This window comes from Fringilla coelebs (genome assembly GCF_963513975.1).
Source record: "Fringilla coelebs genome assembly, chromosome: 1".
In the NCBI taxonomy this organism is placed as follows: domain Eukaryota; kingdom Metazoa; phylum Chordata; class Aves; order Passeriformes; family Fringillidae; genus Fringilla; species Fringilla coelebs.
Genome location: NC_140028.1, coordinates 135,139,710 through 135,154,131, shown reverse-complemented (window position 1 = coordinate 135,154,131; position 14,422 = coordinate 135,139,710). Strand labels below are relative to the sequence as shown.

The 14,422-nt window shown below is 35.4% G+C and overlaps 1 protein-coding gene across 2 annotated transcripts in view; it reads left to right on the top strand.

Annotated features, from left to right (window-relative positions):
• The window catches only part of PIP4K2A (phosphatidylinositol-5-phosphate 4-kinase type 2 alpha), a 107,424-nt gene that overhangs the window by 81,073 nt on the left and 11,929 nt on the right, over window positions 1–14,422 (top strand). Inside the window, exons 5-6 of one of the 2 annotated variants that reach the window (XM_084209504.1) lie at window positions 5,061–5,207; window positions 7,857–7,895. In XM_084209504.1, the coding sequence (XP_084065630.1) occupies window positions 5,061–5,207; window positions 7,857–7,895 (186 nt within the window). The remainder of the gene's footprint in view (window positions 1–5,060; window positions 5,208–7,856; window positions 7,896–14,422) is intronic. The other variant, XM_084209505.1, reaches the window with a different exon arrangement.

Sequence of the window (14,422 nt, the reverse complement as noted above, 5' to 3'; positions counted from 1 at the left end):
TGAAGCAGCTTTGATCTGAAAAAACAGGAGGCAGAGAAAGGAGACATCAGAATGTACACGTGTCTGTGTTTCACCTGCGCCCAACAGGCACGCTCTTCTTATAGGTGACCCTAAAAATGGGAAACTCACTGGGTGATTGTCAGATGGAATTGCAGAGGGCTGATATGCAAAGGGAACACACAGACTAGAATTGTAACAAAGAAAACCACATTGAAAGTCTTCCCTGAAAGACGTTTCATAGGTAAATAACTACACAAAATGGCAGAATGGTCCTGGCTGCGCTGGCTCTGTTGAGGCCTGGGTTTCACCAGGCAGGTATTTTCTATTGTTTTTTGCATATATGACTTATTGATGTTGTGCACAGCACTTTGCAGAAGAGCTCAATCCACACAGTGAGTCAGTTGTAGCAATATGAGGTATGATGTTCCTGGTAACAGATCTGCAGGCTAGATAATCACGTGTGGTGGTAACATTGAGATTACACTGCACTTAGAAGTAAAAATAACTGGCCATGTCTGAAACAATGTGAAGTGTAAGGCTGTGAATCACAAGGCTTGTGTATAAAAACCTGTATATTTATTGATTACTTCTTTAAATGAAATGACTTTCTTACATGGCTTATTTGAAGAAAACAGCTTTATATGCCTTGGAAATCTGTAACTTTCTGGTGTATGCTGTAATTTGGCTAATTAATCCTTGCACCATATCACATAAGTACCCAATGCATAATATTCTGTGAAATTGTTAGGGCACAGGAAAATGGCAATAAATTGAATATTTATAACTGAACACGTTTTTAGTCTTTTTTAGGGGAAGAGATTCCACATGTCAGTGCTTGTGCACAAAATACAAATGCTTGTACACAAAATTAGTGAAGGATATTTCTGACTGCAAACAAGAGGATATAAAAGAACAGGTTAAGCACAAAAATTACTATCAATGTCTAGGCTTGCACAATGTCTAAAATAGTTTTAAATAATTACCTAGCTTGCTATTCAGTTTCTTTAGTGGAAGTATCCTGGTGAATGTATAGACTTGTCACATAATTCTGCTTGAATTATCAAATGCTTGTCTTAATCATGATACCAAAATTTGTGACACTAGTATATAAAGGGGTAACAGAGAATTAGCATGTTGTGTATTTCTGAATTAATATTTACTAAACAGGGCTGTGAGAAATAGGAATGCTGACTTTTCATATAGAATGAAGATAGATATAATTCAGGATGTAATCTGTACTGATGTCAAATCATTCCTCAGATGATCTCCAAGTGGAGAAGGAGAAATGGTAGAAACAGAAATTTTATTCTGTGTTTTTCCAAAAAGAGCCAAAAGTAGTATTACTTCTTTGCCAATAAATGGTATGCATTATGTTATCTTTTTATGTATCTGATACCTTACTAGCATTGCCATAGGGAAGCAAGAAGCTAGTTAGATTGGTAAAGTTTTATTCTTACTAAGACTCTTGAAGCTGTATTTATACAAAAATTAATGAGAAAACAGGCTCATAAAGAATTTCTTACTAATTTTCAACTTGAAGTATGGAGTTCAAGAGAGTTCAGAAATTTCCTTATTTGAAATGTGCTGCACAGCTGATTAAATGTGTCAATATGCTGATGTTACTTTACTGTGTTAATAATAATATTGTCCTCGTGCTGTGCACAAACATGAAAATTGTCTGAATTAACAAAAAATATGATGGGGTGTTTATTACAACACTCATTTAAAAAAAATATTTTGTTGCTGCATATAAAGACTTGTAAATGTATTAGCTGAGTATTACAGTTTTATTTAGCAAGTCTGCTTAGTAGAATTGTTTTAATGTTGTTTTTAGAAAAAATTAAAAGAGTGAAGGTCTTTTTCTTTCACTGAAATTTAGCAGTCCTGTTAAGCATGTACTGGCTTATTTTCTAGGCTCACTTTTTTTCCAGCTGTGAGTGGGAAACTTCAGGAAATCATTCCTAAAAAGCACCTTGAGGTGACTAAATTGCTACTTCCTTTATATCAAGATGGACAAATTGAAAATCTGCCAACCACAGTCACCAGTGCAAGTCCTGCTGGACTCCCACCCAAACAGATGACACGTTTTGCCTCCTCTGTGATGCAGATATGGGGGATTGATAGTTGCAAAGGTAGGAAGTTCTAGACCAACCTTGTAGATGCTGAAAGCAAGTGGCATTCCTCCCTCTTTCTTTTGTCTCCCCATCAGGATAAGAAATACTGTCATAGGAAACACTGAAATAATTTTAGAGGCTTTTCTTTCAATTGCAATGGCATGAGTGTCCACAGTCAGCAGCAAATAGGAAACAACTCTGCAGTACCTGGTCTGCTTTGAGAGTATCTCTTAGAAGTCTGGAAAAGCACAGCCATGTCCCTTTTTATCAAGAGGAGCAATACTAGCAGAGCTTCTCCTGTCTTGTGTTCCATGCTGGTAACACTGCCCTTTCAGAAGTCTTTGTTTGCACACTAAGATAATGAAACAACAGTGCTGGCAAATGGCAAACCCTAACTTACAAACAGGACTGAAGCAACTCTCACTAGTGGCCTTTTTGTCCCTTTTACATAGTACAGAGCAGTTTGGAAGGGGGTTGCATACTGCCAACCAAGTAATTTATTTTATGATGTTACAGTGGGTATGGTGCTCATGCTCTGGTAACGGCATTGCCAATTTACAGATGGGTACACTTGGGACCAGAAAGGTTAAAATTGGAGTGTTAGCCATAGCTAGGGTTGAAGAGATAGTTAAAGTGTCAGTGCTGAGAGGAAAGGCACAGGGTTACTGGTACTCAAGATGCCTAGCTGGCATTCCTTCACATGGCACAAACTCTCTGTATGATTTCAGGTAGAGGTTCTGCATCTCAGATGCCCATATGGAAAACTGGAACAATAGTATTTATTTTAATTCAAATTCTGTAACAAGCCATAAGATTAGGAATGGCTGGGTCTATTAAAGTAGATAGAAGTTCTGTGACACTAAATTCTTGTTGGAAGCTAGATTCATTTTCATCTTGTAGAACATAATCATCTTAAAGTAGAAGACAGTTAATAATGTTTCTATAGGAGCAACCCCTCTTACTTTCTATAAAGCTTTAAAAACGTATTTACTTTTAGAATATATGCCAAGTATTTAACATTTATTGAAAAATAATCAATGCATTTTTGCTAGTATGGATTAGTACTTTTATGGTTGGATCTTTAACAGAAAAGATGGTCAAAATAGGTTGTGTATCCTGTAATGTGTTATAACTGTTTTGTGATGTTTTTAACAGCCCTATGACTCTGAAAATCCTCCTAACTGAGAACTTCAACTTAAAACTTCAGTATTTTTTTTAAATACAGAAATCCTCTCAGCTGCAAACTGATTGATCTTTGTGCACTGCTCATGACTGACATTTCTATTTGTGTTTTGAGGCATACAATCATACTCCTTTCCTAAGACTCTGATTTGTATTTACCAAGTCTCTGCAGCACCTTAAGATAATTTGCCTATTCATAGGCAGTTGGAACTTAAAAGTGCTTTGCTGTGAAGTGGCACAGCTACACTGGTGACTTTGTTCTGTGCTTCAGGGCTTGAACCTCCAGTACAGCTCCAGGGCAGTAGGAAATCAGAGTTGCAGCCCAAAATGTGCCAGCAAGATTTAACAGGGCTTGTGAATCAGTCAAAATTGGGTTCAACTGACAGTCAACAATTTCTATATTTGTTTTTCATTTCCTTTGTTTCTTGATGGACAGGATTGTTTTCAGGAGTCTTCAATCAGTTTTTATTTTGCCAATTAAAAGGTCTGTCTGTGATATGTGCAGGTTCCAGTATAAAGTTAGTGAGAAGAATTCATTAAAATTAGGCAGAGGAGCCCAAAATTGCAAAATCTCCAGGGTTTCAAGAGCTTTGTTACAGTTATTTGTTACCAAATGCTACCTGCCTTTGTTAGACAAATGAAATGGCTTATTCAGTTAACTTGTTTTAAATTCTCCTAAAATCTGTGTTTCTAATAACTGGGTCACTTTGGTACGAAGGAGCAGCAGCTTCAGTATGCAATTAATGTTTAAAAGCTAGCTGTTGGTTAGATTTCATGCTTCCTATGTGGGTCTTGGGTTTTTACATTTTCTCCAAGTTCCTGTTTGAGACTTGGTACTAACAGAAAGAGGAAAGCTGGCAAGTCCTTTCTCATTTGCATCATTGTTGCTTAACTTTTCCTTGGTTCCACAAAATATATAAGTGAATGTTTCAGAGTAGGATTTAATACAGTATGGGCATTTTTGTTCTGGGAATAAAAATTCATCCTTCAATAGTTCTCATCATCAGTGTGTGTCTGCTTTTTCTGCTTCCTCCGGTGGTCTTTCTAATGTAACAATTACTTGTAAGGCAAGTGATTAGGAAAAAAAACACAGGTTGCAGGTGGCAAATTTTTTCAAGGTTAATAGCCCATTTGTAATGGAATATGGTGACCTTAAGGAAATATAAGGATTCATAAATAAAAAAATACAGGGAATTTGCACTTCATTGCTCAGCTCTATTGACCCCAAAATGCAACCACCACATAGGAACTAACAGAAAGTTGGTGATAATAAATGATACCCCTTGCTGGTGACAGCACCATGAGTGTTTATCGTAATAAACAAATACTGAGAATGGGGAAACATACAATTTAAATAGGGTCTGGGCCAACACAGTACGGGTTACAGCAGTGTGATGTTCAAAAAAATATTTGGGTTTTGACATAACTACCAAATATATAAATATATGCTGTCTGCATAGGTTTGCTTTTTGTGTTAACGTAAAAGTTAAAAGGTCTGTCCAATGGAGTCTCCTCTTTCTAGGAGACTGTCTGTGGAAGTCAAGAGTTATAAGTTAGGCAGTTTATGATTTTAATTTTTAAACACTGGCCTCAAAGCAGAATAACTTCCTTGTGAGAGGGTTTGTTTTTGCATAATTTTTTGAAGGTTTGTTGCCACACAAATATTCAGAAAAAAAATTTGTTTCTTGGTATTTTATATCTAAAATCTAATTATATGTTTATGTAATATATGTTAATCCTAATGTCTGTTTTTTCTTTCTGCAGTTTATTGTGGAGTGTCATGGGAATACACTTCTTCCCCAGTTTTTGGGCATGTACCGGCTTACTGTTGATGGAGTTGAAGTATATATGGTTGTTACAAGAAATGTGTTCAGCCATCGTTTATCTGTTTATAGAAAATATGATTTAAAGGTGAGAAATAACTGCTGATTAAATAACTGACAAAGTAGCTGAAAATCTTTACTTATAAATGTTAGATTATGCTGATGCTTGAATATTGCTCAGAATTTTAATTAATTTAAAATTTTGCTATGTAAGAACCAGCATTACTTATTTCATTCTACACCTAGGTTAGCAAAACTAAAGGATGGTTTTATAGACATTATAGAAATGTATCTGTTTTGTGCATTTTTAAGTGCAGCAATTTAGTCAGGTATGTTTGCTAAATGTTGCTAGTGGTTAAAGGTAAAACCCTTCACACTAGTACAATAATAATTCTGCTTCTTATAGGTTTTTATCAACATTATGGAAAGCCACAGTTGATTCTGCAGAGGGCATTTATAAAACAACTAAATAGCATCATTTCAATGAATGCTGGTAACAAAGTACCCCACTATGGCAAAAGCTTAATAATTTATCCGATATTTTAAAAATAATTCAAGTGAAAAGGAGAAGAGTCTTTAAAAAACCAAAACATCGGCTTTATCATAAGATCTGTTTTAGTTTTGTTTCAGAAGCTTTATCTGTCATTGTAATTTTTGACAGTAGTTAGTATACAGGGCTTACAACAAATACCCCAAAATGTAGTCTTAGTCTTTCTACCCAAGGGATGGTATTTTAATTTCCTCTGTCAAGTATCCCCTAAGAAACCTACTTCTTTCTAAGACATTTAATTTCTATGTGCTGAACCACTAAGTGCATCTGCAAGCTTGCTTTAAGATGTTCATTTATCATTCTGTATTAGGAGATTTGTAATGCTATGTAGTGCACCATCCTTTCCTCTGTCAAGTCTCCTTAGCAATTGCTTAGATAGTTGACTGAACTTGATTTATAAGAACTGATTTCCAGATTGTCAACAATTTACTTTCTGATATTCAGTATTATTGGCAGCAGTTGTTACCAGAGAAAGTTTTTTTTTAATTTGAGAGGACTGTGATTTAGAGCATCATAATGTACAGTGCATTAAAAAGGGCATGACAGCACAACAGAAAGAAAAAGTAATTATAATCATTAAGTTCTTAACATTGGTGTCAACAGCTCTTTATGTTATTTACCTCTGTGAATGCTTCTGTAGTCTTTTCAGGTTGTCCAGCTGGACAGCATTGCTTTAACTTTTCATGCAATTCACATTTAACATCAATATAATATTCCTCAAAACAAACTCCTTCACTGAACAGATTTATAGTGACACTGAATTTATTATAAATTACTTTTTCTTGATATTCTTTGCTATGTCATCTGCAGTTGTAGATTCAGAGTCCTTTTTTGTACATGAATATTTTTGACACCAGCTTAGAACTCACTTTGTAGCACCAGTCTCTACCAATACAAGAAAAAAAGACCACAAATCAGCATAGGATTTCAAGGGTATATTTTTGGCCGTGGATGCATTTTGTTAAAATTATTTCAATGTCATTTTTTTACCAAATGTCAAATTTGACATCCTCCCTAATTTTTACTGTTGTGAATCTTTTTTTCTTTTCCTTCAGTTTGGTTTTCAGTTGATCTTTTTTCTGGCCTAATAATCTGTTGGAGCACAGAATGCAATATAAAAGGTGTCTCCTGAGTAAATGTTAGGCTTTTACCAGGCCTTATTATCAGTTAAGAATAATTAATGAAATCCCTGCTTCAGGGCCATACATAATAACTAAGAGATCCTGTCCCATATATCTTTTCTCTCCATCACTTCTGAGTTTTCTACGTTTCTTTCCGTAAGCAGAATAAAACATGCTATAAAAGGGTGTGTTTGGGGATCCTCACATTCTTTAAGCTAGTAGGACTCCACTCCAGCTCTTCTTTACACCATGCACACCCTTTAACCAACAGCAGAGCTAATTTACCCATCTTTCAATGTCCAGTTACCATATTTGTAGTTACTATTTCTTGCAGTGCTGTTACATGATAAACATGTGCTGGGTATTTAAAGGTGTGGTCCTGCTCCAAGAAATTTTTAAGGAAATATATACAGTCTTCTTTTTTGTCAGCTCCAGGTTATTCAGAAAGCACCATATTGCTCACTAGTTTTAATCTAAAAACTAAATTTAAAAAGAAAATCCAAAGTGTCTTTGGCAAGCACTGTAAGTCTTGTGAATCCACAGCTGGTTTCTTCTCTTCTTTTTGCTTCATGTTGCTGTGAGATGCATTGTTCTAGTTTGTACTTTATGATCTTTTAAATACTTTTTGTGTTTGTATTGTGTGACATCCTTTTCAAATGTGTGTTACAAATGTCCAGACAGTTATACAGAATAGGCTAGTCCATACCCATACAGCTAAATTGGCACCAAAAAAAAAAAAAAAAGATGAGAAGTCTGCCAAGCAAACTGAACTTCCAGCATGATGCGCTCAAAATGAGGATGAGAGATGAGGAAAAGCTCCAGGAATTAGGAGGACAATAGAAGTAGAGCATTTCAGTATTTAATCCATCTTTCTTCTCTCATGATGCATCTTCTTCACATGACTGCAGCAGTTCAGCAGTTCTGGACATTCTACCTACCATATCACCTTTCTTCAAATCATTTCTCAAGTTCAAAAGGATACAGTTCATCCTCTTTTTGACCTGTTATAACATTTTCAAATTAGTTTGACATATGCACATTTTTAGATCCATTTTTTCTGTTTCAGGGCTCTACTGTGGCTCGAGAAGCCAGTGACAAAGAAAAGGTATGGTGCATTTCTGTTTCTTTTTCAATTAATTACCCTTCTAGCCAGACTCAGAACAAACATAACCAGTGCTGTTCTGACCCTTTCCTTTTTTTCTGCCATATTCTTCCCTCTTGAGTTCTACCTTATCCCTCCTTTATCTGTCCTCTATTTCCTGCAGACCTTTGAATATTGGTTTGCAAAGGTGTTGTAATTTCAGAGGTAAGTGAGCCAATCCTCTACCTCCTCCTTTTCCTTTCCTCTTCTCTTAGTTTCTTCAGGGCCTGCCCTGTGCTAGGAAAACATCAGAACTTTGTTCCCTTCTCTCCTGCTTCATCTTCTTTCTCTTCCTATTTAATATTGAGATTTATGAATACTCTATGTCAGTTAATGGAATTATGTGATGGGACACCACTTCTAGACTGAGTGCAAGGATGAACCAAACCTTGAATTATGAGAACCCTTGGGTATGTAAAGTTCATACAAATGAGCAAGTGACTGACAGACTTAGATGTACTTGTAGCTGTAATGAGAGGCAGTCTCCTCAAATTCTGGGCTGAAACTTTGCTCTAAACAGAAATAGATTGCTTTTTTTTTTCTTCACCTCCAACTTCAGTTCTTTTGGAAAATTTAATGTTCTCAGTTTTTCTTTGTGGTTTTAGTGAAATAGCCAGATGACATTTTAGGAGAGGTTTCTCTGGAGATTCTACAGATAATTCTACAGATAATTGGAAGTGTAACATAATCTCCATCATCTGAGACTTCTTAGATTTCAAATTTGGGCAAGGTCTAACAACCCATGGCCCTTGTTTTCTTAATTTGTCCAAGCACATTCCTCCTGAATTAGCATGAGCTCATTCAAGAGTTCACTTAAGAGACTTCATTTTCTGTTGTCCCCAAATTCCATTCAGATAATTTGTTTTTCTCATAAGCAGTGGTTGTGCCATACCTGCCTCTCTTGAGTCTTCTACAGATCACTCAGCTGCACTAAAGGAGAAAGGGACGTGCAGTAGCTGTCAGTTCTCATTGCATGAAAAACTCTGTGCCAGGTTTTTCCACCTTTCCTAAGGCACAATGGAACACTTAGAATTCTTCTTAGCATTAGGCAGTACCACAGCCCCACCTGTGAGCTGCAGTTACCATTGCCAGCAGTAGCTCTCTTCTGCTGTACCAGGCCCTCAAGATCATGTCTTGAATGGCCTCTTTTCTTTCTTTTGTCATCTGTTTTTGTTCTTGTTCAGTGGCAGCTATAGTGTTTTTAATGTGCAGGGAGTAACCCTTCAGTGTCTTAGAAACAATACCTAATGTCATTGAAAACCTCTGCTGTACTATTAAAATGATCTGATATAAAGGGTGTGGACAAATTATTTGGATGGGACTGCTTCAGGTTGCAACATTAATGCTTGGACTAGTAACATAAAAATTTAAAAATATTATGTATAGTCAGCTATACAGGAGTTGATACTATAACTATACAGATGTTTAGCAAAGTAGTTTTGAGCAATTTCTGGAATATGCCTCATAATAATGAATAGCTTAATAATAGTACATTGTAGTTAATACATTGAGTGAGAACCTTAAAGAAACAGTGCCTTAATTTTGCTCCTGTGTAAGTTCATGGCAGAATTACTATTGCTTATAGATAAATTGAAACAGATTTGTGTAGTTTTATATAACTGCATAAAACAATTATTCTGTAAATCTAATGCGAAATCATAACTTCCATAAGGCGGATAACAAAAATTCTTATCAACTTCTCATCTAAAACCTTCCCTTTGATTTTGAGTACTTCTCTGAAAATAATGTATAAAAGCCTTATCCCCCTAATTCTTAGTCTGCCATTTTAATGGTGTGGTTTCTTGGGGATGGAACTGCACAAAGGCTATTGATGTTGTAAGCACACACAGTCTGAGGCTTTGGAAGCAGCTTTCTGTCACTCGGCATTCCCCTCAAACCTCGGTGCAATGCAGCAGGGAAGTGACAAGCTTGCATTCAGAAGAAAAGATTGCTAAGAAAGGAAATTATTGGGTAGCTTTCTACATTCATAGAGGGAACATCATTTTACACTTTGAGACTCTTAGGGATTCAAACAAGGGAAAATTAGTATTTTACTTATTTCATGGGTTTTGTTTAAGTTTTGGAGTCTGCTGTTTGATTTGAAAGGGCCAGAATGCATTTTGCCTGTGCATTGGAGATGTTCAGAAGATTTGTCATCACTATGATCTGAATCTCCTGCAGTAGGCATGACAACAGATTTACTCACTTAGACTACTCAAATCTAACACACAGCTTTTAGGTTTAGATAAAAAGGGTGTTGTATATTTATATGAATAGACAAGGGAAGTTTGGTTCTGAAACTCTGAGCAGTGCTAAAAAGCTGCTGTTATGAGAGGTATCTCTGCACATGTGCCACTGATTCCAGAGCCTGAGGACTCTGTTGACCTGAATATGTAGATGATCCATTATTCCTCAGTGGCAAGTGGAGCCCTGTAGCGTGGTTTTTTACTTCCATTTTCTCTTAAATAGATGTCAGTGTTTCAAACTTTTTGTTGTCATCTGTGAGAATCTCAAATCAATCTTAAGATTTGAAAACAACTGGAAAGATTTGACTTGAAGGGGAAGGGGGGGAGGTGTTTTAGCAAATTCTCTAAAGAGGTTTTGGCATCTCTGATCATAGAAGAAATTGCCCATGGGGATTAAACAAAACCAGACAATCTGAAAACCTGAGCTGGTGTAGTAAATTATTAGCTAATTTTTAGCCAGATGTGAGCTAAATCATCAATTTATTAATATTAAATCTTGAAATGACATTAATATTAATACATTTCAATTAGTGGCAGTATAACTAGTTATTATAACTGTATGGCTATTCACATGTGAGAGTTATAAAGGAAGCTTTTGGTGCTAAAATATATGGCTAAATTGTCTGGCAATGGCTAGTTTTTAAATGGGCTTTTAAGCAATTCATATCAAGTTTCAAATGACAACATTAAAGTAATCAAATGGTTTTCAGAATATTAAGCATGATATATTTGCTTCTCTTAAAGCTGCAGAAGACAGAAAACAGAAGAGCGAGTCTCAGTCACATTCTAATGAAGACTGTACATTCTAGATAAATTACTTTGTAAAGGCAAATTTGGTGAAATTTCTGTTCTTGAATCTTCCTATCAAACTAAAAGTTGTTTACTCAATTAATAAAGAAGAGACAAATATGCAAAAGATTTAATGGATAAGAAATTAGAGAAAATAGTACAATTCTTCATTAGCTTAGTAGTGTAGAAGAGGTATTACTTTTCAAACTTGTTTTTAAATGGGTTTTTTAGGATGTAAAGTTGCCTGATTGAGAGTGGTACTTTTCCATCCTGTTTGCAGTTTACCTCCTGTTTGACTGCCTTCAGCTGTTTAATATCCTAACATATGGATGATCAGTCACAAAACTGTCATTTCAATGTTTTGTGATAATCAGTGCAGAAACAAGCACCAATCCCTTAAATTTCACCTTAACACACGATGCCTTTCATTTGTGTTACAAATGATACTTTTAATAATAAAGACATCACTTTCTTGGCAACATGTATCATAACATACACTTACAGATGACTTGGATTTTAAAAGAACAGTATGTTTCAACAGTTGTCAAATTCTGACAGCTGCTCCTTTTGACTTTTTGGGCTTTACTACTCTTTTTAAAATTTTTATTATTTTAATAGTGGGCATTTTCTGTTAATTCTTGGGACAATTTTGCCCTCTCAAGTGAAATGATAATGGAGAACTCCCCTGGTGGTCTAGCTGCTCACAGTTATGCCATACTTGCAGTACAAGATCAAATTAGCAGTAACAGCTGAGTCTACTTGTACTGATAAAAGAATCTAAGCTCTTGCTTCTGAGTGAGCAGTTCAGAAAGAAATTTAAAGAAGAAAAATAACTGAACTGGTGTGCCCACCACATTTCATCTTTCTCAAGCAATTTCAGAGATTATCACATTTTTAAATTAATCTAAAACTGGTTGCATTGCCACCTCTGTGTATGTGTTTTTTCATAAATCACCATTCATAAGTGCAGTAAAATTATACTCAATACAATTGAATAAAGGATTTTCTATTCAAGTTTCTTTTGGGAAAAAGATTGCCATAGTTGACAGCTATGTTACATCTTAATTAAATTGTATGCAAAATACATAGCTATGATAATTAGATTGGAAGTTGTTGCTAGATGTTAGCTTTGTGTTTAACTTTATATATTACAGCATATAGTAATTAACTGATTTCTGAGAAGAAAATATAACCTAAGGAAGAAGGGCTTTAGTAGAGGAGCATAGGAACAAGATCACTCAGTCTTGACTCAGTTGTTTTTTTACTTTTGGTGTCACTATGTAAAACATTAGTTAAGGTAGATCATTCCAAAATCTGAGCTATTTTTTCCTGCTGTTTAAGAATTACTAATTTCAGAACATTTTTGTACTTATCTCTAATTAGTGATTTCAGTCTGCTTCATGTGCTGATCTCACGCAAGAGACTTGTGAAGTGTCTGACACTTACCTGTGAAATAGATCTGAATGTTGAGATGCACAGAGATTACAGCTTTCAAAACATCACGCTCCAAAGATAGGGAGAGACATTCAGGGTTTTGATTTCAGCATTTAGCCTTCTTATGACACCAACCCCGTAACAGTTTTTCAAAATAAGTCACTAGCTTGCCTTTGTTTGGTTTTGAGGGGTGGGGGGGGTTTTGTTTCATTTTTGTTTAGAAGTCTGCTTTCCATATGTTGAAAGAATTTAAAAAATAACAAGGGAAATTTTGTGTTGCATTTTTATATGTTACATGTTCATTTTGCAGCAGGAAGACATTAATGCTAGGGATAATTCTGGATACATTTCCTTGAGCACTGACAAGACAGTTTCTATTTTGGTACTTGCTTGAGTACTTAACCCTTCTACAGCATCCTGCACAATTCTTTTTTTTCCTACAGAAAATGTGTGTCGTACTGGCTAAAGTCATTCCAGTGTTTACCCTCAAACACTATTTTGGGGTTACAGCTCTATTTCCATTGCCTTTTACATACCTGTGATGTCAAATTGAGCTGCAGACCCTTTGTATCAGAGCCCCTGTCCAGGGCAAGGCAATTTGTAGAACAAAAGTTTGGATCCATCTCACAGAACTATTGGAGGCAAGAAACTGCATAATTCTGAAGGAAGTTATTCTTCCCTCTTGTAGATCTAGTGACTCCAGAGTTTTGATTCAGTTCAAAATCACCTGTTCCAAATTATTGCAAACTATATTTAGTATTATAGCCTTTTTTTTTCCCCCAAACACTGCCTTCCATATCTGCTGGTGAGCCCAGTACTTTAAAAAATTAAGGTGTATGTGGGCCATTTGCTGTTAAAAAAGCCCAGGGTGTGGACCTTCACTCTTGGCAGATGTTTTACATAATTTTCAAAAGTTATAAGCCAAATTTTTCAATTATTAGCTGCGTGAATAATGTGACTTGTGGCTAGTTCCAGAGGAAAAAATAAGGCTGCTATGCAACATTTCTCCTAAAACCTAAATCTTGTCTTTATTAGATAAGAAATTGCTGCCAAGTCATGAGGACAATTAGTCTTTTTTCCTTTTTCAATCACTATTTGGAAACTTACCTGACCTACAGCTATTTTAGCAAGCTGCTTCCAAAATGCCAGCATTAGTGTTAGCTGTGACCATTATTTTTGATGTCATGATGCATGCAAAATCCCTTTGGGGGAAACAAAATTGCTAATATTCATTTCAACTCATTAGGATAGGATGCTGAATTGAGATGTCCTAAGAAATATACAAAAACTGTTACTATGTTCACAGAAATAAAACTTCACCTGGTTCTTACATTCCAAGGGTTTTTTTTAACTCAAAACAGTATCAGCTCTTACACTATACTTTTATTTTGAATGAGGCTTTGCGCATTCTGTCATCTTAGTTACTAAGAAATCTTTATTGATTTTTCAGCCTTTCAAAGGCAGTGAAGTCTTCCTGCCATTAAAATTCTCTGTGACCATGGCAAACTTTGGAATGCAAACCTGAAGTGTGCCGATAACATGCTTTTTAAATAAATAGATATTTTATTTTTGTTAAATCTGTTGTGCCTTTCTTGCATCTTTTAAGTAGGAGATTAAAAACAGTGGAGGTGGTTCAGAAAGAAAATCTATTATTAATTTAGTGGAAGTAGTTAGATGCTCATCTCCTGTGCAGCTCTTAAAATATTTAGTTCTTTAATGACAGTAATATGTTCATTATAATGAATTACATTCTAGGAGAATCATTTTCCAACAAGGATTTTGCTCCATTGGAAATATTTGAGACATCATAAAAAATTAACCATATCAATTATTTCATTAAGGCAAAGCCTCATTTTTTTTTCATTCAGATAATGTTCTAAACTGCCACAATGTGTTTCTATTTGTGTTTATTTCAGCATGTAAGAAATGAACATGGTGGGATTTTTCAACGTGAATGAATGTTTTATTAATTTGGCATAACTACAAGAGCCTCTCCTAGTTGAATATTTCATAGGTTTTGAT